At 36.1% G+C, this 26498-nt stretch overlaps 1 protein-coding gene across 1 annotated transcript in view; it reads right to left on the bottom strand.

Moving 5' to 3' along the window:
- The window catches only part of ARAP2 (ArfGAP with RhoGAP domain, ankyrin repeat and PH domain 2), a 123694-nt gene that overhangs the window by 20951 nt on the left and 76245 nt on the right, over nt 1-26498 (bottom strand). Inside the window, exons 20-26 of the mRNA XM_009321394.1 lie at nt 24396-24608; nt 22576-22681; nt 20557-20704; nt 19630-19698; nt 11584-11658; nt 10352-10469; nt 5544-5672 (exon numbers count right to left, since the gene is read on the bottom strand). Coding sequence (XP_009319669.1) covers nt 5544-5672; nt 10352-10469; nt 11584-11658; nt 19630-19698; nt 20557-20704; nt 22576-22681; nt 24396-24608 — 858 coding nt within the window. The remainder of the gene's footprint in view (nt 1-5543; nt 5673-10351; nt 10470-11583; nt 11659-19629; nt 19699-20556; nt 20705-22575; nt 22682-24395; nt 24609-26498) is intronic.

Genomic DNA, 26498 nt, shown 5'->3' with positions numbered 1-26498 from the left:
TGCCCAATATATGTATTTTTTTTTTAAAACTAGTTTATCAGCTTTTCCCAGCAAGTCCACTTTGAAATAGCAAAAACTTCTGACCACTAATTACAGTAATTACCATGCTGATATGACTCACGCATATAAAATCAAACCAAAACAGCACTGTAACAAAGTAAGGAACAATAAAAGAAAAAAAAATTCTACTTGCATCTTATGAAGTCTTTATGAAAGAACACAGAATTCAGTAGAATTCTGAAGTATTCTCTTCTCCTTGAGGTAACCAGTGCTGGAAGCAGACTGCCAGTGTGAAGAGAGAGCAGCTAGGCAGAAGATGAACTCTTCTCCTCCATTCCAGTCAACACCATTTCACCTTGAGGAGGGAGCCATACTAGCAGGACTAATAATTCCTTTAACCCAAAACACTACAAGCCTACTACTTATGCCGTATTTTGGCTTTCACCTCCTATTTTCATTTGCTAAATGTAGATACTTCCCGTAAGTCATTCACCTATTTAGCAAATACTGAATAAACTTGTTTAGGAGTCCCAGAATGATACCACTAGTTTTTATAATACATTCATTTCAAGATAGTAAATAAAACTGTGGTGTAAAAGGAGTATGTGGTGTATGGAGAATAGCATCCTTACCCAACTACTATATTGGCTTTTTTCATTAAAAGTCCACTTAGGATTTGAGCATCTGATATCAAAACTCTATTATTTAGAAGTAGCACACAATATAATCTCAAAAAATAAGAATAAAATGTTTTAAATAAATCTACAATAAAAAGTAACATAAAATACATTTTCATTTGATCAGGAAAGACAGTAATACAGAAAAGACCAACTTTCATTGTTTGCATAATTTTTTTTATTTGTGCAGAGCAGTATTACATAGCCACAGCTAACTACACAAATAGTCATGCTTTGGAAGCAACACTTGCTGTAACATGTACTAATCAAAATTACGGGGTTTTTTTTCCATCTTTATACATTCTGCTAAGCGAGCAGCCAATATCTTCAGCTACTACTGCATGACATGCACAAAGCAAGTATGAGAGGTGACAAGGGAGGATTAAGAATTTGCATGAAACATCACTAATGACCATAAAATGTAGGATCTAATACAAATATATTGCATGATACTGTTTGCAACTATCTGTATTTCAGTGTTTATGGTTTTTGTCCTTCTTTTAAAGAACCTGTAGAAAGTCATTCCACACATGACTATTTAGGAAGAGCCCCAACATTTTAACAGTGAAAAATGTATTAATGCATTAGATGTATGGCTGTGCATGCACAAAAAGTACGAGTGATATCCAGTCTCAAACATCCAATTATGCAAACACACTTTAAAGTGCATACAAAAAAAACAGTTAGGTTATATTTCAAAACTCAGATTCTACTGTCATTTGTACGGTGTAGAGAGACTTTGGGACTAACTTGAAAAGTTGTATCTCAATCCCATCTTTCATACTGGCTGAAAAACAGCTGTTTAAAGAGTCGGAATTAAATTATTCCTCCTATTAACCCTAATTATTTGCAAAAAGAAGATAATTACAAATTGTGAATCTAATTCCTTCTTGCTTTATATCTTATTACAAACTGAAGTTCTGAAAAACATTTAAAAACATAATGGAAATTAAAAAAATAATAAACTTCTTTGACGTTATCAAATAAAACCAACTACATTCTAATCAGCATGTTTGCCATGAAAGAAAAATCTCAAAAGAAAGTTTCCTAGTATTTTCATTATAGTTTAAGATAGAATCTAAAGCCAGAATCAATACATTTCAACAATTAAAATCAGAAGTTACTTGGATTGCCTCAGTTATAAGTGCAAATATATACGCACAGTTAAAAAAAGTGCTAACATACTCCCTCTTTGCCAATAAGAATACTTATTTCATGTTCAGAATAGAAGATGAATCCTTATCCACACAATCACAATTTTCTTTTTTTAACCATACCAAGTGAGAGTAGCAGGATACTTCCATGTCTGTACCAAATTGGAAGATTCTAAATTTCTGCACATAGCTCTCGAAATGACAAAAATTCATTCTAAACTTCACAGCATTCCCACCATAGCAAATCTATCAAACACTTGATACTTACAAAGATCTTAGAAAAGCCTGAAGGAAGAAAAATAATAATCCTCTAAAATGATGATATTCTATATTCTTTAGAATCCAGTATTTCATAAAGTAAATCTAAAATAATCTGGATGTGTCCTAATCAGAATGATTTTTCAGATACAAACTTTACAAAACATGCAGAACTTTCTAGAACTTTGCAACTACTAGGAACTAGATGCACTCAATCCATTCAGGATTGATCCACCTATGGTTTAGAAGTTTGCGTTTCAAAGAGTATCTCTGAATAATAGCCCCTTTTCTCAGAAATTAATACCTCCCACTCAAAAAATAACTCTTTACTGGTAAAATTTCAAGGACCTATATACACACACTTTATAGTGAATCTATTCTCTCATATTTTTCTAACAAATAAAACTTTAATGTGGGAAATCTTCAGGTAAGGAGAAGAAAAAGGGTCTTGAAATAGAACGCAGCTGTACTGAGTATCTCTTATACCAAAATGTAATGCACACCTTGCCCTTCCGAACAGCACTTGAAAAGAGTGCTCCTGCAAGAAGCATGAAAAGCTTTGGAATAAACTGTCAAGAGAGAATAACTAAAGATCTGGAGGAAAGTGGAAAACTCACCATGAATCTACTGAAACATATCAATACAAATAAACTAACATCTTTTTTCCTTGGAAAGGAAAGTTGATTTCTAGACAAGAGGGTATATACATCTAGACCTCAATACACTGTTTGATATTGCACAACATGAGAAATTAGTTTAAAATGGAGAAAATGAGAATGAGTATAATAATTATGAAAAAGGAGAATATGTTATGCATAAGGAACATGGGAAAAGTTGCACTGACAGGGAAGACGATGATAAGTTGCCAAGATGAAATGAGGCTAATAGAGTTGTTCCTTTAAGCTCACTATTGAACCAACATTATTTCAAACATCATTTAAGTCTCTGGAAGAAAAAGGAGAAAAGTGCTGGTGACACAAAGCTCTGAGGTAACACTAACAGAAAAAAGGTCAGGAATATCTTAATTTAGTCTGTAAGATTCTAACATAAATCAGAGAACCAAAGGAAATTAATGGAATTCAGTTATAAACATAATATGACCACAGTCCTGTTTATTTTACTGCAAAGGAGGAGGACATCCATCTACCCAGTTGTCCATTTGTATGGGCTGAATCCACTGTTAAAAAACATACTTCAGATAGTAGCGGTTGGACATCTGGCCTCGGTCTACTACTAGAGGAGGAATTATCCACATAAAGAGCGTAAATGACTGAAAAGATTAAGGTCTCCCCTTCTTTCTTCAAGCCAGCAGTTATTTCTTGTGCTCTTTGAGATGGAGAGCCCCAGCATAACCACAACTGCCTCCTCCTCTAGACACTGGGAACATCCCTTCCCCAGTGACCTCATCCTGTATCTTTTCTCACTCTGACACTATCTAATGATGGAAGTACAATGTTTATCTAAAAACCCATATCTTTTTGTCCTGAAATAGCTGCTTACTTGTTTCAACAGTGTGTACAGATGCAAGACTAGAAATAGAAACAATAAACACATAGATTCCTGCAACTACAAAATGTGGATGAATGGTGCAGACTTTCTGTGCATCTTTGCCTACACTCAATATATTTGCTGAAGCTAGTGAACTTGTTCTTCAGTACTGCTAATGTTTCAGAGTAAATTTACAAGCTAAAAGTGGACTCAAAAACTCTAACAAGATGAAATGACTACAGAACTGTGTTTATTATTTTAACAAGATCCAGTTAGAAAAAGTAACGTTTCAGAAATTAAAATATGTTCACCATGTAAAAGTTCCTTAAAACGGCAATTCCACTTTCAAGAAAAGATTTTGTAATGCATGAGATTACTTTGCCATGTAGAGTTTGCAGAAATCAACACAATAAGTCTGCAATATGGCAGAGATTTTTCCCTTCAAACCACTAAGAAAACCAATATAGCTTATTAAATAAGGTTTTAATGATTTTAACACCAAAAAAAAAGCCAGTAAATGTAAACATTCAGTCAAAAGCCAGTGTGTCTAGACTAAGGTCAAACTGAAGAGAATTGATGCGATTACTGTGATGAGTTGGGAGAACAAACAGGTGTAGAAATTAGGAGAGAAGAAGGAGGGCAAATGGCAGATCTCCCCTTTAAGTAGTACTACATTTCGTAAATTGAACTTCAGACACTAGCCTAATCCTTATGTGTTTCTCAGGGCAGTGGTTCACACAATCCTTATGACCCATTCCCTTTTCTGATTATACCTCAATACATACTGAGTGAGGTGATTGGAGTTCATATATCAAGCTTTTAATGAAGTAGGCCATTTCTCTCTATTCACTATCTGCTATGACGCATTTAGAGATAGTGAAACTCAAACATAAAAGTCATGAATAGCACACTTGTTAAGGTTGGTTCAATATTTGTGGAATATGCTTTTACAGGAATAAAGGATGATGAGAGAAGGCTATTACTTTCAGAAGAATAAGCATAACAGCATAACTTTTACTTCTTGAAATCAAGACAGAACAGATATACAGATGGAGAGATTAATACCTCTGTGTATGGGGAAGAGATCTTCAGGAAAAGAAAAGATTACATATTTCAATAATTAATTAGATAAAATCAGATGGGCATTAAACCAGACATTATGTGTCACCATCACGTGTTTTACAGTGACAGAATACAGGCTTTCAACTGCTTGAAAACAGGATAGTGATTTTTTGACATGTTTAACTTCTAAACTCCATCTTCCCTCAAAGTGAGTACTACATATTATTATACAGGAGATTTAAATCCAGGTATTATGTAAAAAAATAAAATAGGACTGGGGCAGCTTGTAAATCATATTTTTCCACTATATATTTGAGCTATAGTTCCTGTCAAGTGTCAGATCTAAAATCCTCATCCTTTTTAAAGGCCACATACTCTCTAAGTCATTCAGTTGCTTGAGTATGTCATTCAAATTAGCTTTGTAGTTTGGAGGCATCAGATTATGTAACAGAAACTATATTATGTAACATACTTATATAATTATATATGAATTATATGTTTTATATTTAATGTAATCATTATATATACAAGATATATTTTTATATAGTCCACAGAGAGAAAGTATAGTGTATTATATATGTGGATGGACTGTGCAGAACTGTACTATGGATAAAACAGCAGTCTCAAGCTCTGCAGCAAAAGTTCACAAACTGTGAAATGAATGCAGAGTTTCTGTATACTTTTATGTTCAAATGGGAGAGCTTACAGTCTGTAGAAACAAGAACATACATATTTTCTATGTTTTAAAAGGAAGCCAGCACAAGCCTCAGTAAATTAGTAACTTTTATAAAGAAGTAGTAATTCAGATGTTCTGGGACACTTTGCCTCAAAGAAATAGCTATAAAGAATTGCCACCCTCACGTCCCCACATGAAATATCTTAAATTTTAAGAAAAGATACGTACCACTGTAGAGTTTTATCATGTCTGCTGTTAGAAATCTCTTTATTATCAGATATGCAGTGCCAGGCTCTGGTAGTGAACTCCAGTGAAGAACTTGTTCTAGTACATTCTCTGTATAATGCAGAGGACGTTCTGAAAAATAAGAGAGAGGACGTTTTGAAAAAAGCCGGGGGGTGGGGGGGGGGGGGGGAGAAACCAACAATGTTGAAATTAAAAAAACAACAAAAAACCCAAACCAAACAAGATTGGAGGCCCTTAGAAGTTACACATGCCTATACGCAACACTGTCTCATTCACTTTGAGCTATAGAAGAAAAACACTGCTTTCAAAATAAGACAGTTAGGCACTTCATTGACTTTCTGCAGCAACACTTTTGCTGACAGGGTCTGCACAGGTAGCAAATATCAAATTAAACAAGCAATAGTCAAATGTTCAGTGATTCTTTTGTATTTAGTTATGAATATTTTCTTATGTAAAGACACTAGAACACTGCTTTCAAACTAAATACAAAAGTTAGGAACTATCACAGGACATACCTAAACATGATCAAACAGAACTGAGACCTGCAGCTATACTGGGCCTCATTGGCCTAAGCTTGATACAAAAATGAACCATTGTAGCTACCAATACTCTGCAATCAAAAACCAAAGAATTTGGAAAAGTTACAGTGAAAAAAAAAATTTGCATAGATTATATTGTCTATTAATGATCAAAGTAGACTGAGATAGACTCTTGGTCTCATTACATTCCTTTTACTAGAAGGGAAAAGTTATGTGGTCTTACTAGGTCTTCTCCCTGTTGCTGTGGTTGAGGAATTTCCAAGCTTGCACTTTTATATTCTAACCTCATACAAAGAGTACAGCAAGATTAAAATACCTATAGATGAAGGCATGACTAGACTGCATGCGTGCATTTCAACACTTCAGTTGCTCAAACATACATTTGTTGATAGATAGGTATCATCCATCCTAAAATAGAAACTCTGAGACCCTTTCACAGGATTGAAAAACTGCAGTGATAAGAAAGTCCAGCCAGTGCTCTATACAAACCCCAGTTCATATACCAAATGAAAGTAGGGAAGACCTTGCAAATAGGCCCTAAATCTGCATTACCAGATCCAGCAGAAATCTGAGTGTGACACGTACTGCAACACAGCCTGAGGTATCATACAAGGCAACACTGATGTGGATGGAGGGAGACTGTACAGTTCCCCTCTCTATTAATCCTTCCTCCACACACACATACCTGCCCCCCCTTGCCCCCCCCCAAAGCTTTCACCTGCTCAGCAGTAGGCACCTACTGTAACTCATGAAAGCACAAAAACCTTAACAATGGCTTTGCAAGATATAACTTAGAGCAGTGGATCCAAGTGTCATTTTATCTCCAAAGAGAGATTCTTCCAAAAGTTCTGAGTTCCCATTTGCATACCAACTTATGCGGGTCAGGCCTTGAGAAGAGCTGGGTACAGCTCCTGGAAAGTCACACCTGTGTGACACTGTCATGTTGGGTCAGGCAGTCTAGCCCTGTGTCTCTTGAGTACTGAGAGGAAAAGTATGTCACCATAATCTCATTTTTCATTTCTGCTAGGGTAGACAAATATGAAATGTCAACAGCTGCTTTGGAACTGTCCAGCACTACACTCTAGCGAAACACACTTTCCTGAACACAGGAACACCAGAGCTCCAGAAAGCAGCAGCCGCAAATAACACACTTAAGTGACAGAAAAGACTACTGCTGTTTTGGGATGCAAAAAAACTACCTTACCTATAGACTTGTTATACCACTTATACAGAGATTTTATTATTCAGACATGACAACAAAGCAGCCTAACAAAAATACCATTCTGTAGACAGCACCTCAATCACTACTTTATAACACCATTTCTTCTGGCACTTTTGGTTTAAATGGTCAAACTTTTAAAATTTCTTTTCAACTTTTGGGAAGCTGTGGACGCTGATGTGATAAAGTTAAAACAATTTGTTGCCTTTGTACAAGACAGAAAAATCCATTTCAAGGAGAAGAACTTTACAAGTCTAAGGCAGGAAACACTGGCAAATCACCACATCTTCCTAGAACACCAGCCCTCCCAGAGTAAACACCTACTGTTTTATTTATAGTTACATTTAAGACCATCTGTCATCATGGATTACACGGTACATAAATCATCATGCTGAAATGCATTAGCTATTTTACTGGCAACACAGCTCGTTTACAAACTATCCATCAAGCACAAATTACTAAAAAAATATACACCCTATTTTGTAAAAGCATATGGTATTGAACATTCTGCATTAGGTTAGATAAAATTATCAATTATTTCAACTTTTCTATATGCAAATAATTTGGTTGATTTTTTTAATATTGCAATTTTAGTATTTTGAACAGCAAGCAGTTAATACATACGTCCAATTACCCTTTTACTTAGGTCATCATATGCTGGTAAATATCCAAAACCAGTCATTTTCATGTTAAACAATGCTAACTATCAGGAGAAAATTACTTTTTAGAAAATGTAAGATTCTAATTTTCTTGACTTCTCAGGGTTTGTTTTCAGGGCAGTATATCTTGAAAAGTAAAATAACTCTTATAAAACTTCAGGATTGAGTGTAAAAAACTGAATACCACCACGCACTGGACAGGTACCAGGCCATGGCAGGAACAGAAGCAGAGACTTCATTTGTGTCAGAAAGATACTGTGATTGTTAACGTACGTTTGAAAAAAATATGCAAACTTTGTTTCTGTCATGACATGTCAGAATCTCAACTTTATGTAATCTAAGGCATTTACAAATATGTCCAATGGTGTTAAATGATGCTAGTAAGATCAACTTGCAGCAAAGACTCAAGTAGATATTTAGTTCTTTAGTGTCACATTTGGACCAAAGACTGCACAGGACTATTTTTCCTCTGTTATTTTCTCTGTGTTTCAGCCTTTTGAAAATCTGCTAGATTCAGCCATAGCACCCCAGGAGTCTTCCTGATTAAGCGCCACTTACTACACATTATTTTTATTTTTCAACATTATTAATTCAGTTCGCCTGTTCTGATGCATAGATTCTTCCAGAAAGGGGTCCATGAAGCAGACATTTCATTAGCACAGACTCTACTGATTGGAGCCAAGTGCTGAATTAGAACTTTATTTACTTTGTTTTTTGCTTGTTTGTTTTGGTTTTAAAAAAACAGTATGCCACTTCTACTTTGCGTTGTAAACTCCTGTTTCAATGGGATACACTCTAATTCCTTGCCAATGTTTATTGTCCTGTATAGGGCCTGTTGTGTCTCAGTCTAAGCTTAATTTTGCCAATCTTCCACAGTCATTAGCTAGATAACATTTCTAGTCCACACTAAAATACTGGTTGTTGCACGCAAATACTTCAAGAAGCTGCTGTGGGGTCTATCTCTTGTATTTACTTTTATGTTCTCTTGGCCATATCTGGTTTAGTTTTCATTTGCCTGTAAGTGTTATATATCAAGTTTAAGAAAATAAAATTCCCTCCTCAAATTTTTCCATTACTCAGTCAAAAGAAATAGGATTTCTAGAGTACTTGTAGGAGTTATCAGGACTCTTCTAATGATAATAGACGCTAGCATTCTTTGTCAGTTGACACCCACATCTATGAATCTGGAAATGAACTCTATGTTACAACTCTACACAACATCACCACAAGAGTGCAAGATGCAAAGAGGGACCAGGATCATTTATTTTAAGTCAAAAGGGAGAATGCAATTCCATTCTCGTTATTGATACTGCCAAGGTCAAGACTGAGTATATCAGGAATACTAGTAAATCTAAAGAGGCTATTGTAAGCACATCTGAAAATCAAGTACAACAAAACTATTCAAACAATCTTGGAGCATTTAGTAATCTTAGTTTCCTCCATTTTTTTATAGTTGGTTTTTTTTTTTTCCTTAATTTGAAAATAGGTATCTTCACTACAGAAATAAAGTAGTCCACAGTCCACTTCTGTAACAAGAAAATAGTAAGAGCGGCAACTTACTATTAAGTGCAAATAGACGTTGCTTTTTACTAAAAGCATATTTCTGTCACCCATGTGCTCTTTAAAAATCAGATTACATTAGTGAGTATTCATCGAAATACAATGTTTTAATTAAAAAAAACCCTCTATTACCTTATGTTAAGTATCTCTAATAATAAAGTGCAAGTGCCAGCATGCGTAAAGCACTCCCAATGTTAAAACCTCTTTACAGTTCATGAATATTGTGACCGTGTGACATTTGGTCCTGTTGGCAGCAGAATCATATTTAAAACAAATGTTTCAAGATTCTGCTAAATACACCATAATACCACTTGCCATAAACACAGGATTACACAAATTTATGCCTCCTTTTTCATCTACACACAGAAAATAAGTGACTAAACAATAAAAAAGATCCTTGTCCCAGATATTACATATAGTTTCTCATTTCATTTTCTGAAAAACATTATTCCTTATAAAATCAACAGCTGACATTCTAATGAAAATAAGTTTCTTCTTTGAGACATATTGGTAAGACCTACTTTTCTATAGCTGATGACTAATGAACTGCAAAGCAGAGTAATATAAAGAATATTTTTTCAGCCCCCAATTTATAAGTATTTTAAAACAATCACATTATTTCTGGCAAAGTGTAGAAAGAAATCATGTAGATGTCTCAGTAACCAAATGTAAAACAATGGCATGAAGGCTAATTTTTGTTTTGTTTCTATAACCTTTTTAGTAACTCTTTAACTAAGCTTTTAATTATGTTAAGTATTGAAAAGTAAGAACAACAAACTTTGATGAACGTGCATGAATTTAAGTGTCACTAACCTAGTTCTCCATTTTCAAGTACTTCAAAAGCAGCCCAGATATCATCTTTGTTGGGAATAATGTTTTTGATTCCTAAAACATCATTAGTTAATTCTTCTGCTTCCATCAAAGGTGATACCTGTAATATAAATTGAGTCAGTTTATAATGTATTACAATTCCCTATTTCTGATTTATTTTTTTCAAAATCTTTCTCCCTGCAACTGACTTAACAAACAAACAAAAAAAAGCAGATATACTGAGTTGTAAATGCATAAATTATTTATCAGACTCCAGCATGCTTTCCTTATTTTGTTCCATGAAATCGAAGTTAGAATTTTCAGCTGACCGATAACTTTGTAACTTGAAATTCCTTTTCTCTACCCTTGAAAAATTAAGGGAAAAAAAAGATCTTGACATGTTTTCTTGGGTATGGGAAGGTAAATATTACAGAAGTACCATTTTTTTTATCTTAGCAATGCATATTCCCATTTTTATTCCTATTTAAAAAAGCATGTCTTATGTGCTTGTATATATGTATGTGTGTATCTACGTACACCACATATATGTACAAACACAAGTGTTTGAGAGTCATATGCTGAACAGAACAAAAAGGAAACAGAAACAGAGAGGTATAACATTAAAAAAAAAAATGCATTGCCCTAGATTTTCTACTTCCTTCTTAACAATATCTGTCCTTTGTCAGGAGATTTCATAGAAATGAATTTTTTTTCCTCAGCATCCAAACAATAGAGCACTACTGCGTGGAGATGAGTGTGTTTAAAATACACTACCAGATACAAGGCTGAAAAATCTCAATTATAGTAAGTAATAAGCTTTGGTTTCTTAGCACTCAAGGAAAGCAGATAGCCACTGGCAAAAAGAAAAGTCAGGAGGAAGGTCATTTAAATGGCCTTGTACTACTGAATAAAACCATCATTCACTGTGTACTTGTTAATGGTCTTGTGAGTTGCAGCCATAGAGCTGCGAGAATTTATATCACTCTATACTGCAGTAAAACTAAAGGACATCTCCCCTTTAAAATTGTAATAATAACATTCTCCTTAAAAATGCAGTCTTTACAAAATTTAGGCAACACAGCAAATTAAAAACAAAAGATTATTTAAAAGAATAGAGAGAGATATAAATTGATACTTTCATTATGTAATTATATAAAAACATGTATGAAAATAAATTTGGTATACTTCATAAGAAAGTGCTTAGTAAAAACACTGTATCACTTCTATACACTAACCCTGATTATAATACTACAGTCTGGCTCCTTTCTTTCCACGTAAACTTCAATAAGCAAGTCTCCAGCCTGGGAAACCTAAAACAAAACACAATTAAAAAAAAATCAGACTATCTTAAAAATATTTTAAATATCCTTTTAAATTGAGAAAGTACAATTATTATCTAGTAGATGTGCTAGAACCTACTGAACTCAAACTTTTTTTTCACCCACTTACCTACAAAAATAATGCAAGTGTTGACTCTAACGTGCAGGAAAAACCTGCACTACATTCACTTTTATTTGACTACTGTAAGGGGGGAGGAATCTATTCACAGATTCGGGGGAAAATCCAAACCCTGACTAAATCCAACAGAATCAGATCCAAAAAAATGAACATGCTTTACAAATATACATTCAAGAGCAGGAAAGCTAGGAGAGACATGAAATAAGTGGAAATTTTAAATTTATATTTAAGACTGCAAAGTCTAAGACATGAGTGTACCTTAGTATCTTAAAACTGTCAGAACCATAACTCTGCTTTAGAAGTTACCCGGGCTCTCTTCAGAGCCAAAACAGATGAATAGAATTTAAAACCATGAAAAAACACAGGACAGGAACCTCAAACTAAAATGAGTTACTTAAAAATGAGAAGAAAAATTACAGATAATAGAATATTTCAGTCATATAGCCATATGTACACATCCAGATAATCAAAATTCATTACTATGAAGACTACATTTATAATTATTAATCACAATGAAAACTTGTCATTACATAGTTAAAAAAGGAATCAAAACAAATGCTCTTGATATCAATCTCTGTTAAAGATAGCTCTTCAAATTTGTTGGATAGATATCTAAACTTTATGTACAATGCTAACATGTGGAATAATTAGAGGATAAAGCAAATGTATTACATAATACATAATAGTTTAATATACTCAATACCAACAAACATAATTTAAGAATGTCTAATAATATGAAACTTACAAAGAAATTGGAAAGTCAATAAATCCAACATTTTATGATCAAGGAGAAAAATCTGATTCATGAGAAGGAATTTAGTATTTTCCATCATTACTAGGTTTGCTCATCTATGGCAATAAAATTATATTTGTGGCTGAGAAATAACTTTACTTTTCTACAGTTAAAAATGTCTCAACGTTTTGCCTGCTCTAATTCCCTTGCAGTATAGTCATAAGCGTCTTCAAAAGATTGTAATTCATCCCAGTACCAAAAATATTTTCTAAAACTAAATACACGGTGTTGATCAGAGCATAGGAAGAAAAAACAAGGCAGAAAACTGGACCTTTCAGGAGGTGTACCCTTTTTTTAATAAGCCAATATAAAGAATTAATAATCAAATTAACATTACAAATAACAAATTGTGTCTTAATTTTGAGAACAGTATTCATAGTGATGCTATGTATTTATGTATTAATACAGAGGAAGAGGTTAAGAAAAGTAAAAAACCTGCATCATATACAGAATAAGATATGGAGAAAATGATAGAAAGAGGAGAGCTTTGGGATACATTTTGACTAATTTACAGAAGCTAAAACTACATTTCTATAGAAAAATAAATGGCAGCACTCAATTTTAAAGAACATTAACATTCTGAAAACCAGTGACTATAGTTTAGCCTCTGAGAATAGAAAACTAATGGAAACATTTGTGAGGAAAAACATTACAAAGCTACTTCGAAGAAAGCTGTTTAATTATAGTGGCACTGACTCAGAAAAGCTCATTTAGTTGTAAAATTTGCTTTTTGGATGGTGTTACAGAAAAAGGTTGGAAATAAGAATGAAGCTGACATTTGATTTCCACTGGGCTTACGTAAACAACTGTATGGAGAGAAAATGTGATGTAAATTACAGCAGCAAACAGAAACAGCTGGCATAAGTATATGGTGGACAGAAAATGAAGAGCAGCTAATGAAGTGCCACCTGGAACAGAACTTCAATGACATTTCAGACATGAGAACTTCCAGGCCTTCAGCAGAAATTTGGTTCAGTTTCCTCTGAACACTCTGCTTCACCAGCCTGGAGATAATTCTACTATAGCAACCTATTTACTCAAGTGTTAAGTATCCGTATCAGTGATTTTCCCACAAATATGTACACGTTTTGATGCAATAATGTCAGACTATCAAATGTTAAATGAAAAGGATTCTTACACACCATTCTTAACCATAGCTGCTTGAGGCCTAAGTTGCCAATCAGCCATGCTGTTACATCACTTGGTCTGCACCATATCATCAGTTTTAACAGTAGCTGGAAGCCCATCCAAAAAGTTTCCCAAAGAGCTACCTCTCCTGTATGAGACTGAAGTCCAGTCTCCATGCTACGTGGTCTGCATATGCAAGTCTTACATATGCATGGTCTTGCAAACTGGTTACAGCCTGAATGATGGTAGCTACTGACAGAGGAAGTAGAGCAGCTGAAAAGGAGTATGTTTCAGCATACCTCTTTCTTTCACTGAAATAATGAAAGATATCAACTTAAAGCTACAACACTCAACTAACCACTGCTTCTATTCTGAAAATGTTTATCCTATTTCAGGTCTGTACTGGCAAATACAGCTCATGACGATTGGCTGGAATCTGGCTATTCTTTATACAGTGTTAATGAAAGCATCAAATGCTAAGTTGGACTTAACAGCAGCAGTTTAAAAGAAGTTTATATGGCGAAGCCTGGTAAAATATAAAGTGTAGGCATCCATATAATCTAGTCTTCCGAAATTATGAGTAATATGCAGTTATACATTTATAACTTCTGCCATGAGTTTAAAGTATAACAAAGAGGAAGGTCGATCTTTTTCAAAGGCACTTAGTGTTAGCCCAGGTCTGGCTCGAATGTATTCCCCCAGCAAAACCTACTGACAACACCATGCATAGTTAGGGAAGTGTTGAATTCTTCTAAAGAAAAGCCAGCAATGTGCACTCGCAGCTCAGAAGGCCAATCGTATCCTGGGCTGCATCAAAAGAAGCGTGGCCAGCAGGTCGAGGGAGGTGATTCTGCCCCTCTACTCTGCTCTGGTGAGACCCCACCTGGAGTACTGCGTCCAGCTCTGGAGCCCTCAGCAGAAGAAAGACACGGGCCTGTTGGAGCCGGTCCAGAACAGGGCCACGAAAATGACCAGGGGGATGGAACACCTCTCCTCTGAAGAAAGGCTGAGAGAGTTGGGGTTGTTCAGCCTGGAGAAGAGAAGGTTTCAGGGAGACCTTATTGCAGCCTCTCAGTACTTCAAGAGGGCTTATAAAAAAGATGGGGACAAACATTTTAGCAGGGCCTGTTGCAACAGGACAAGGGGGAATGGCTTTAAAGTAAAGGAGGGTAGATATAGACTAGATAGAAGGAAGAAATTTTTTATGCTGAGGGTGGTGAAACACTGGAACAGGTTGCCCAGAGAGGTGGTGGATGCCCCATCCCCAGAAACTTTCGAGGTCAGGTTGGACGGGACTCTGAGCAACCTGATTTAGTTGAAGATGTCCCTGCCCACAGCAGGGGGGTTGGACTAGATGACCTTTAGAGGTCCCTTCCAACCCAAACTATTCTATGATTCTATGAAATATAAACTCAAATGATAACATGATTCAGTGAAATTTAATATCAGTGACTTGTCATATCTAGGAGACTCAGTAAGCAGACTCCATAGTCCAGCTGAGACTCTCTCATACACCGTACCTAAGTATTTAGCACTTATCTACCATATTCTTATTTATGAGGCCTGGATGGGTGAGCAAAGAGCTCCTGACTCAACTCAGACATATAAACAAAGCATAGAAGAGATGGAAGCAGGGGCAGGTGACCCAAGAAAAGTATAGAGCTACTGTCCCATTGTGCAGGGATGAGGTTAGAAAAAGCAAGGCTGACCCCCTGAAGCTTGCAGGGATGTGAAGGACAACAGGAAAGGATTCTACAAGTACATAAACAGCAAAAGGGAGACTAGGGAAAACACAGGCCCATTGCTGAATGGGGCAGCAGACCAGGTGACAAATCACACAGAAGAGGCCAAGGTACTCAAGGCCTTCTTTGCCTCAGTCTTTACTAATAAGACTGACCTTCAGGAATCCCAGGCCCCTGAAACCAGACAGAAGGTGTGGAGCCAGGAAGATTACCCTCAGTGGAGGAGGACCAGGTGAAGGAGCACTTAAAAGAAACTAGATGTACATAAGTCCACGGGGCCTGACAAGTAGGACCCACAAATTCTGAGGGATCTCACTGATGTCACTGTAAAGTCACTCTCAATTATCTTTGAAGAGTCATGATGGCTGGGAGAGGTTCCCCAAAGACTGGAAGAGCACAAGTATCGATCCCATCTTCAAGAAGAGCAAGAAGGAAGATTTGGGGAGCTACAGGCTGGTCAACCTCATCTCAGTCCCTGGGAAGGTGACAGAGGAAAATCTTCCTGGAAAGCATTTCCAAACACATGAATGAGAACAAGACGATTGGGATTAGTCAGCATGGACTCACAAAGGGGAAATCATGCTTAACCAAACTGATAGTCCTGTACAATGAGGATACTAGTGGATGAAAGGATAGCAGCGGATGTTGTTTACCTCAGTTTTAGTAAAGTCTTTGACAGTGTCTCCCATAACATCATCATCGACAAGCTGACAAAGTACAGGTTAGATAAGTGCACAGTAACATGGACCGAAAACTGGCTGAACAGCCAGGAGACCATTAATCTTCATCAGTGACCTGGATAATGGGACAGACCACATCCTCAAGAAGTTTGCAGATGGTAGTAACTGCAAGGAGTGGCTGATACATTCAGAAGGAACTCAACAGGCTGGAGAACTGGGCAGAGAGGAACCTCATGAAGTTCAACAAGGGGAAATCCAAGTCTTGCACCTTGGGAGGAGTAATCGCAGGTATCAGTACGCACTGGGGGACGACCAGCTGGAAAGCAGCTTTGCCGAGAAGGACCTTGATGTCCTAGCATACAACAAGCTGATCATGAGCCAACAATGTGCCCTCACAGAAAAGAATGCCAACGGCCTCCTGGGCTACATTAGGTGAAGCCAGCAGGTTGAGAGAGGTGATTCTTCCCTTCTATTCAGCACTGATGAGGCCACACCTGGAGTACTGTGTCCAGTGCTGGGCTCCTCAGTACAAGAAAGATATGGAACTACTGGAGAGAGTCCAGTGAAGAATCACCAAGATGATGAAGGGACTGTAGGATCTTTCATATAAGAAGAGGCTGAGAGAGTTGAGACTGTTCAGCCTGGAGAAGAGAAGGCTTGGGGGGAATCTTATCAACATGTACAAGTATCTGATGGGAAGGAATGAAGAAAACTGAGATACTCTTCTCAGTGACATCCAGTGACAGGACAAGAGACAATGGGCACAAATTAAAAACACACAAAACTCAATCTGAACACAATAAAACAATTATACTGTGAGGGTGGGCAAACACTGGAAGAGGTTGCCCAGAGAGGCTCCATCCTTGGAGAAATTCAAAATCTGACAGGACACAGTCCTAGGCAGCCTGCTCTAAGAGGCCGTGTTTGAGCAGCAAGGTAATTAGACTAGATGATCTCAACAGGTTCCTTCCAACCTAGACAACTGTAATAAATCTGTGTCAGGGGAAGTTCAGATTGGACATTAGGAAAAGGTTCTTCACTGAGAGGGTGGTCAGTCACTGGAACAGGCTACATGGGGAAGTGGTCACAGCATCAAGCCTGTCAGAGTTCAAGAAGCATCTGGACGATGCTTTTAGTCATATAGTTTAGTTTTAGGTAGTCCTGCCAGGAGCAGGGAGTTGGACTCAATGATCCTTATGGGTCCCTTCCAACCTGACATATTCTATGATTCTATGATAATTCTGTGATGAGGTAGCAAATTTTGTTTCATTTTTAAGGTTAAAGTGATATTACTATTTTTTGTAAAGAATTTAAAGCTTAGCCGTGTGTGTTATGAGAATTAAGACAGAGTCTATTAACACAGTAGGTGTAACCATCAATTCAGAAAGCTGATTATTAATGCTAGAGACTTTGCTGAGAGCAAAATAAGAACAGTTAAAATCCCAGTTCAATCTTTCTATAACTCCGCCTCCCAACAACCTGGAGGGCCCCAGGGAAACCAGTCCAAACAGGCCCAATTATTCATGAAGGTTCCAATTTAATTATAAAGTTTAAAATTTGGAAGACTAGCTTTTCAGGGGCTGGAAGCTTTTTAATAAAAACCCTACCAATTTTAGAAAGCCTAGACTTTTATTTTAAAAAAAACAAAAGCAAGCCTCTCTTTTTCTTCAATAGGCAGCCTTCTAAATACAATACACCTCATAAAGGTGATTTCACAGTGGTATCTGGAGTGGAAAAATACAGAACAGAACCATTTTATTTGGGTCTTCTCTATATTCCTCACAGCTTCAGTTTTAGACAAACGCACCTAGCCAGCAGTTGCTACTATATTATTCAGTCCATCAACAGCCTTTCAGTTTCCTTTCTATTTTTTCTCCCTATCTAATCAAAATGTCTCCACTATCTCTTTCTCTACTCGTGAAACTCCTCTCATATCTCCCTAATTTTTCCAGCAGGTATTACAAACATTTAACCATTACAGCTTCCCAGAGTTGCTTGGAAAATGTTAATAGTGTAACAAGCTGTAACAAGCATTTTTTTGGTTCTAAAACCACAGAAAATAATGTATTTTAAAGTCTGTGCATTTTTCCACTGTCTTGGGCTTCAAAACATTATTCTCTAATCTCAATAAGGTCCTTTTCATGGACCCCAGAATTAGTAAATTCCATTAAAGACACTTCAACCCCTGCATTTAAGAATGCTTTTAGGGATATAAAATTTGGGGGGTTTTTTGCCATTACCAAGGCAGATGTTTCCATTCTGCAAGACAAACACCAGAAGTAAACTTCAGCTGGTTTCCCAGTAACTCGGTCACTCCCCACCAGGCACCAAAAGGAGGAAATAGGCATTCTACCTTCTATATGCACATTCACAGCAGGCCATTATGGTCAGAAAGCTTCATGCCACTCTGACCCAGACAATAAGGTAATATGAGATAAAAATAAGACTCCAGATAGCAATTGACAGAACATGCAATTTCAACATGTATTTGCAAGACCCTGTCTTCTTAATGATGGCTTACAAGGTACCACAAAACTGTTGCTGGAAGGGGGAAGGCAGCCAACAGACAAAGCACTATAGATTTTTTTTCTGCTAGCTTTCTATTAGTTTCTAAAGCCTTATAAGCTCCAAAATCACTGAAAGCTTCTCCTCCACTACTTTAGATTTCTGAAAAAGCTTTTAAGCTCCCTACATTTCCTTTTACCTCTCCTAATTCAGCTACCTTGGTAGTGTTACGAAACTTACAATTTTTGCTTTAATTAGGACTGTACACAAATACCATTCAGAGAGTGAAACATGGTACCACTTCACTGTTTCTTACCACTCTGAAGTTATTCAAAAGTTGTTACAGGTAAGACTGGAACTCAAGATGATAGTAAGTGGCATAAGATCTCCCATTTTCTTACACTGTGTTCTGAAGTTCAGTTTGACTGTTAGTATGTGTCTGAAGCTTCCCCAAATAATATTTGTGCTTCAGGGTTCTAGAAACGGTCACAAAACAGGATGCGGCTAAAGATTCGGATGCTTTAAACTCAAAGGGATGGTGAAACTCTAATAAAGAGAGACCATGTATACCCAAAGCTCATGAAATAATAGAAGTATTAATATACACTTGAAGGTATTTAATATGCATGTTTAAAATTAAAAAAAGACAGGTCATCACTTTCACACTTGCAAGTGTTGACCATTTCCTTCTAGTACAATTTACGAAGCATAGTAAAAGCATGTAACAATCTGTAAGTTATCCCAGTGCTCAGGCCAGAACATAATTCCACAGTATGCTTTACACAGAACTGTTTTGCTTTATCTGTTTATGCCTCCTCGTTTTTGTTTCTTTTTATTTCCCTCAGCTCTGTAAACAACACTGGTCACTACACAAACTTAGAAATTTACATTTAGAAATCTAGGTATAAACAACTGTAAACAACAAAATAGTCTTTGTTAAAACTGTTTTCATTCCAGTCGATATCTGCCGCTTACCTGAGTGTCTTTCCACCTGGTAATAAAGCTGTTCTCTATATCCATTTGTTTGACCTGGTCTTCATTTATCTGTTTAAAATGGATCATTTTTGATCAATTAATAAGTATACGGCAGCTAGTATAAAAATCACAACATAAACTAGCAAACACTAATTTAATGTAATAAAGATAAATAGAAATATAGAGAAATGCTTAATTTAACAGTAGTAAATAATAAATAATAATGTAACAATAATAAATATTGTTACAATTAACAATACTGATAATCATGTTCTTATAGAAGCAGCTATGCAAAATATTGTCAGTTAGAAACAGCACTTCATTGATGGGATTCGTTACTATAAACTTTACCAAATACTTACTAGAAGAGAGAGGACTCCATGAAAAACTGCCAAACAATTTTATAGCAGCACAGTAAACTCTAAACCAAAATGGCGAACATGAATTGCTGCTAGTAGTATCTTTTCTATCCAGTTGGATTTAATGTTCTTTCTAGGCCTAAGGAACCAAACACTTTCTCTAAAGTGTTAGTCTCTGAGCTGTGATTACGATAAAGAACACAGAATTCTTCCATGCTTCAGTTCTGATCAGGCCCATAAAATTTGAATAGAAGTATTATTTTTAATAGTCATAATCTTAAATTTTCTTAAAATTAGTATGCTGGTGTCAGCAAGAAGAATGTGCACCATTTTGGAAAACAGCAGCTCACAGCAATCCTATAAATATAGCCTTTCCTACACAGGCTAAGCTAGCTGGGAAATAAAACTTAAAGCAGACAAAGAACAATGTCCACTGAATTAGAGTTCAAAAGCCCTGCAAATCCTCAGACAGTGTAACTAATAGCAAGATCATCTTTAAGAAGATTTTCTACATTTTAGCATGTCTAACAGCTGAGAAATTAGGACACTTTTAGATAAAGATACCTACATCAAAAAGCTGCACATAATTTTTAATTAGATCTTCAATTACATTGACTTCTTCACTAGTTTGGCCTTTAGTTTGAAATAAGCATGAGGCAAACACCATGGCTAGATTGTGAGGGTTCATATGATTGATTTCAGAACACTTCTGCACCCTGTTGAAGGAAAAATAAACATATTTAGAAGGTTTCATTGTTCCTTTAATTGTCTGAGGCTCCTCTACGGAACATGGAATGCATTTCAAAAAGAATAATAACATTAAATGCAATGAAAAAAATCTAATATTATTCTTTTTTATATTTATTTCTTTATATTCTTTATCTCACATCTCATTACAGAAATGAAACCTTATACTTTCTATCTGCATCTCAAGTGACATCAAAATTATTTATAATAGAATAAAAATAGAATAGAATAGTTCAGTTGGAAAGGACCTACAGTGATCATCTAGTTCAACTGCCTGACCAATTCAGGGCTGACCAAAAGTTAAAGCATGTTGTTAAGGGCATTGTCCAAATGCCTCTTAATCACTGACAGGCTTTGGGCATCGACCACCTCTCTAGGAAGCCTGTTCCAGTGTTTGAGCACCCTCTCAGTAAAGAAATGCTTCCTCATGTCCAGTCTAAACCTCCCCTGGTGCAGCTTTGAGCCATTCCCACATGTCCTGTCACTGGATACCAGGGAGAAGAGATCAGCACCTCCCTCTCCACTTCCCCTCCTCAGGAAGCTGTAGAGAGCAATGAGGTCGCCCCTCAGCCTCCTTTTCTCCAAACTAGACAAGCCCAAATTCCTCAGCCGCTCCTCAGAGGACATTCCTTCCAGCCCTTTCACCAGCTTTGTTGCCCTCCTCTGGACACATTCAAGGACCTTCACATCCTTCTTAAATTGCGTGGCCCAGAACTGCACACAGGACTCAAGGTGAGGCCGCACCAATGCTAAATACACTGTATTATGTTACGTACGTATATCCTACAAACTTAGGATCTAAGATCAAACAAAATGTGGAATGAAATGAGACCTTTCTTAGTTTCTATACTTATGGTAAAGTTTTCATATCAGTTCTGTTTACATTATGTGTCCTCTTTTGGAAGCAAACACTTTAAAGTATCACAGAATTTTGGCTGTTATACACATGAATTCATACTTTCAGAACCGATATAACAGCATATTAATATATCTGAACTGGATATGCTTAGAAATATCGTTAAACACAATACTAACTACAATCTTTATCCCAAAAATGGCACCAATCAATTTAATAATCATATGAATAGTTTTTAAAAGACATCTGCTATGTACCTGGCTATGTAATGTAATTTCTGAACACAATAACCTGTAAAGAAAACGTTCTACACATTCTCTACCCACTACAATTTACCAGGAATACAATTTGACTTGTTCAATAGATAATATAATATAGACCATTACTATTTAACCATGACACTGCAGAATCATCCAAGACACACATTTTTTATACATTTGCTGCTGCTTATTTGATCTAGGAATAAGACATGACCTTTGTTGCTTAAACAAGTTTATATTTTGGATATTCTCTACCGCTACCTCAGTTGCAAAATAAAGCATTGATGAAAAACAGAAAGGGTAGCTAATTCTCAAAGTTATTATGTGCAATACAGATTGTGGAGAAGGACGTTTTCCCTGAAAAAATCTTCTGATTTCAAGAACCGTTTCCAACAATCCTCTGGAAGACTAGCAGACTGGGGTAAAATGAGTTCATATAAAGAAAGTACGTCAAAAATTACCCTACTTGGACACATACACTGGCAGCCCTCTCACTGTAAGGCTGTTCCATCCCACTGATATTTATAGATACCTACTGCTAAAAATAAAACCAAAGGAAAAACACATTCTAAATTAAAGGGAATCAAATATAATTAACGGTCACAACTAGGTAAGCTTTTGATGCTTACTAGTTAATGAAACAAGCCACATTTCATGTACAGTAGAGTTATACCGAGAACACATTACAAGAATTTCTCCACTACAGTGCATCATTTGCATTGACCTGTAAAGATGTTCAATCAAAGCAGCCAAAGTTGCCCTATTGACTGGTGGAAGCGTCCGAATAAAAGCTCCATACTTCCTCACACGTTCCTTTTCATCCTGTGTATCTGCCAGAGAATAATAATCATTGAGCATTAATAACAACGCACACTAAAGACAAACAGCAGTTCTCATTAACTATATTGGCATCATCTAGTCATTTAAAATTACAATTTACCCAATCAACCTCTTCTTCATAAAGGCAATACTGACAATCTACTATTATCAAAGTCTATTATTGTACACTAGTTCAGGGAAACAATATCAGCAATAAAGAGGGCCAGTTCTATATTCAAACACCATTTGCTACAGTTTGAGACTAAATCCCAGGATAGCAATAGCTTTTCCTCTCAAAGGATATTTAATCTGTAGTTTGTGCCTGTACATGTGTGAGTGCATCTGTGCACGCACAAGTGCAAATGCACTTCTAAGATTTCCCAGAGATGAGAAAGGAAAAGACCTTTTCATCTTTTTTATTTTTATTGGAAAAGTGTCTCAAGGTCCAAAGTAGTTTAAAGATCCAAATATGTAAGACTGATAAGAGGAGAGCAAAGGGGAAGGGGTGGTGAATAAGTTGTACAAAGTTACATAGCTGAACAGTGGCAGAGCCGATGATAGGAATTCCAGTCTTGGAAATTACAGTATCTGAGACACAGCCACAGCTCTCTACCTTCAAGTTAAGCCTGCCTCGTGCTGCATAGATACTACAGAGCATAAACCTGCTCCGGGCATGAGCAAAGTTAATGCAAACTTTATTTATTTATTTAATTTATTTATTTAGCTTTTTCTTCTCAGTCCCTTGCTTCTCTTGAGTTTCTGAAAAGAAAAAGCACAGAAGAATCTTATCTCTTCCAGCTGATTGCTAGCACTCCCCACTAACTACTGCACTATGTTTTGATTTCTTTGGTAATTGGAAGAAAAAACAAACAAGCAAACAAACAACAAAAACACAGTTTAAAGGTCTTCCACTCTATCTTGCTCGGTGTTTTAGTCTTCCCACAAGTAATTTTAGTGTCACTTAACTGTAACAGAACAAGATTCGCTGCTGTAAAGCTGAAGCAAAATTTTAGCCCCATGTACAGTGATTTAACTTCCTGATTACAGGTTGTAATGGTTGTAACACCATTATGCACTTTTGTAAAAGAGCCAACTTAAATCTAAGCTGCTACAAATACAACTTTTTCTGATTTCTGATGAAATCTTGACTAAACTAAAAACAAGACTACATTGTTAATATATATAACTTTGTTTGAATGTTCATAAAAGACAGTTGAAGAATTTAAGCAGCAAGACTGTCATTTAACCATCATGCAGATGATAGCATCAACATTTTGCCACTTTTGAACTAAACTTCTACATATGTCAAAAGACAGAGTACACATTTTTTTCCTACTCTAACATTTGTCTATTTCTTGAATTCTACCATCAATGCTTCCATAAAATATTAATCATCACTTCTTACCTTGGCTGATCCAACTATGACACAGTGCAATACCGGCCTACTGTTTACAGATATCTTGTCAAGGAAACATAGCTATTTGTTGTTGTTGTTGTTGTTGTTATTATTATTATTATTGTTCACTTAAAGGCAATAAAATAATCTCTGATTAACATAAGTCTATTGCAGCCAAGCTCTAAATATTTTTCTCCTCACTACAATTGTTTTGCCGATTATCAAACAACATCGGTCGACACAGGGCAAGTAATTAAGAACCCCCTCAAATTTGATACTAAAAATGTACATACAACCTTTCCTGTATTGAGTGTTATTGAATGCATTACCTAACGCAGAGATCCAGAACGGATAAAGTTCTTTAGTGAGAAGTGCATCATCTATTTGACAAAGAAAACTTTTCAATACATCAGTCACATCTTCAAGCTGATGTTTTCCTGCTCTTAGTTTAACACTCCTTGCATCTTTTTTGAAGCTTTCCAGCAGTTCAGCCACATTGGAAGAATTGCCATTCTTAAGGTAGATCTGCTTGCTACCTAAACCTAAGTTACAGAAATACAGGACAGAAAAATAAATAAATGTAAAATCGAGCATTCTTTTAAAAATTCCAAACATTCTTATATGAAAAGCATATCTGGCTGTCAAACCCATCATATTTCTTACTAAAATCTCTCTGACCTTTTGCACATAGTCACTTTGTTAGTACGAACACTGCCAAGTCTGCTTACACCCAACCAGACCTCTTTGCAAAAATACACATCATAATATTAAGCAAGCTTGGGATCACAATTTCAGGAATACTTTACAGGCAATTCAAATCCCCAAATCTCTTCAGGACTTCCTAAAACAATAGTTTCAAAAGGCACAGTAAAGGAAAGAAGTTTTGCTGACTGGTATTGTATTACACAGAAAACACAGCTATTTGCACGAACAAAACTCCCACTATTTTATTACCCTACTGATCAACTCAACCTAAGGCCTCAGTAAAGTATTACTGTATTCATCCAACCTGAAACATTTCACTCTTAAAAGCCTCGAGATTAGTAGAAAGTATTCCTTGTTTCTGATTTTTCTCACGTTCAGGAAGACATCAGGCAGCCACTATTCTTGTATTTTACAACTAAAAACACCAAAGCCCAAAGCCAACTTAAAAGAAAATTCATAGTCTAAAACAAAGTCAAGACTACTTTCAATTACTGCATATGAAAGTAGCCAAAACTTTTTTTTTTTAAACTTATATAAGTTTGGCATAGATGTACAGTCCCATTGTTTCTCTTTGTAGAGGCGTTTCCCACATACCCCGCATTTCTTGAAAAATAATTGTATTTTATACAAAACCCTGCTTTTCTTATGTACCTGTCAAATAAAGTACTCTGTCAAAACCTATGAAATCACGTCTTATGTTCTTGCAATTCACCTTTCCTGTAATGCCTACTAGCACTACCATTTGATACTGCCTTTATGTTGTTACTGTCAGGAACAGCTGTGGGACCCGATAGTGTCTGTCATCCGTAGTCCACAACTAAAGAGAGAACCTTTACCACGATGACACAAAAACATGTATGCATACAAGTAATGCATACAAATAATTCCTTCAGCTTTCAAAAATTTTAACACCTAGTAACACTGATCCTGAAAAAACATTTTTCAATACAGATCTAACTTATTTAAAAGACATTAGGAAATTGAATTTTAATTTAGAACACACACGAGCAATTGTTCTGAGTGGTGGACATAATCACCCTGCTTTAACAACATTTCAGTGCATGAAACAATGTAACCTATACTTCGAATAATTCCTATTGCTAATGATTAAAAAAATAATTTAGCAAAAACATTTTTTTTCTTGGTTTTAGGCAATAGTTGTAACCCAGACACAACTATTTACCATAATGCAGTGTTGCCATATTCAAAAGTTATTTAGTTAAACTTCAATCCCTGAAATAGAAATTAGGCTTTCTCATACTGACAGAGGTTACAGACACATTTATCCTGAAGACAGATTTGTACAGGGTTGATATGTATTTAATATTTCACAAGAAAACTGATAAATTTGAAGTAGTAAAAAGGACACAGACATCATCTGCATATGATCTAATGCTATGGAAAGTTATGCTGGCAAAATTTACTTAAACAAATGGTAACTGACTATACGTCCTTAGGCTATTATGCTGAAAAAACAGCAGCCTTAAGCCTGAACTTGGCTCCACAGTTAATATCAGTTTCCCAGAAGATGTGCTGACCAGTCCAGGCCATAGCCTTTCCTGGTTCACATAGCTTATTTTCAGGGCTGAGGTGTTCTGCACTGAGGCACTGGACCCCAAGGCTGAGCTACATCAGGCAAACAAGTCAATTTTTAAAATAGGAAGGTGTCTATAAAGGGCATCTACCAAGTTGTATTTCCCCAAACTGCCCATTCTCAGATGTGTGGC

Source organism: Pygoscelis adeliae, unplaced genomic scaffold, assembly GCF_000699105.1.
Source record: "Pygoscelis adeliae isolate BGI_AS28 unplaced genomic scaffold, ASM69910v1 Scaffold133, whole genome shotgun sequence".
Taxonomy (NCBI): Eukaryota; Metazoa; Chordata; class Aves; order Sphenisciformes; family Spheniscidae; genus Pygoscelis; species Pygoscelis adeliae.
This window is presented reverse-complemented; position numbering and strand designations above follow the sequence as displayed.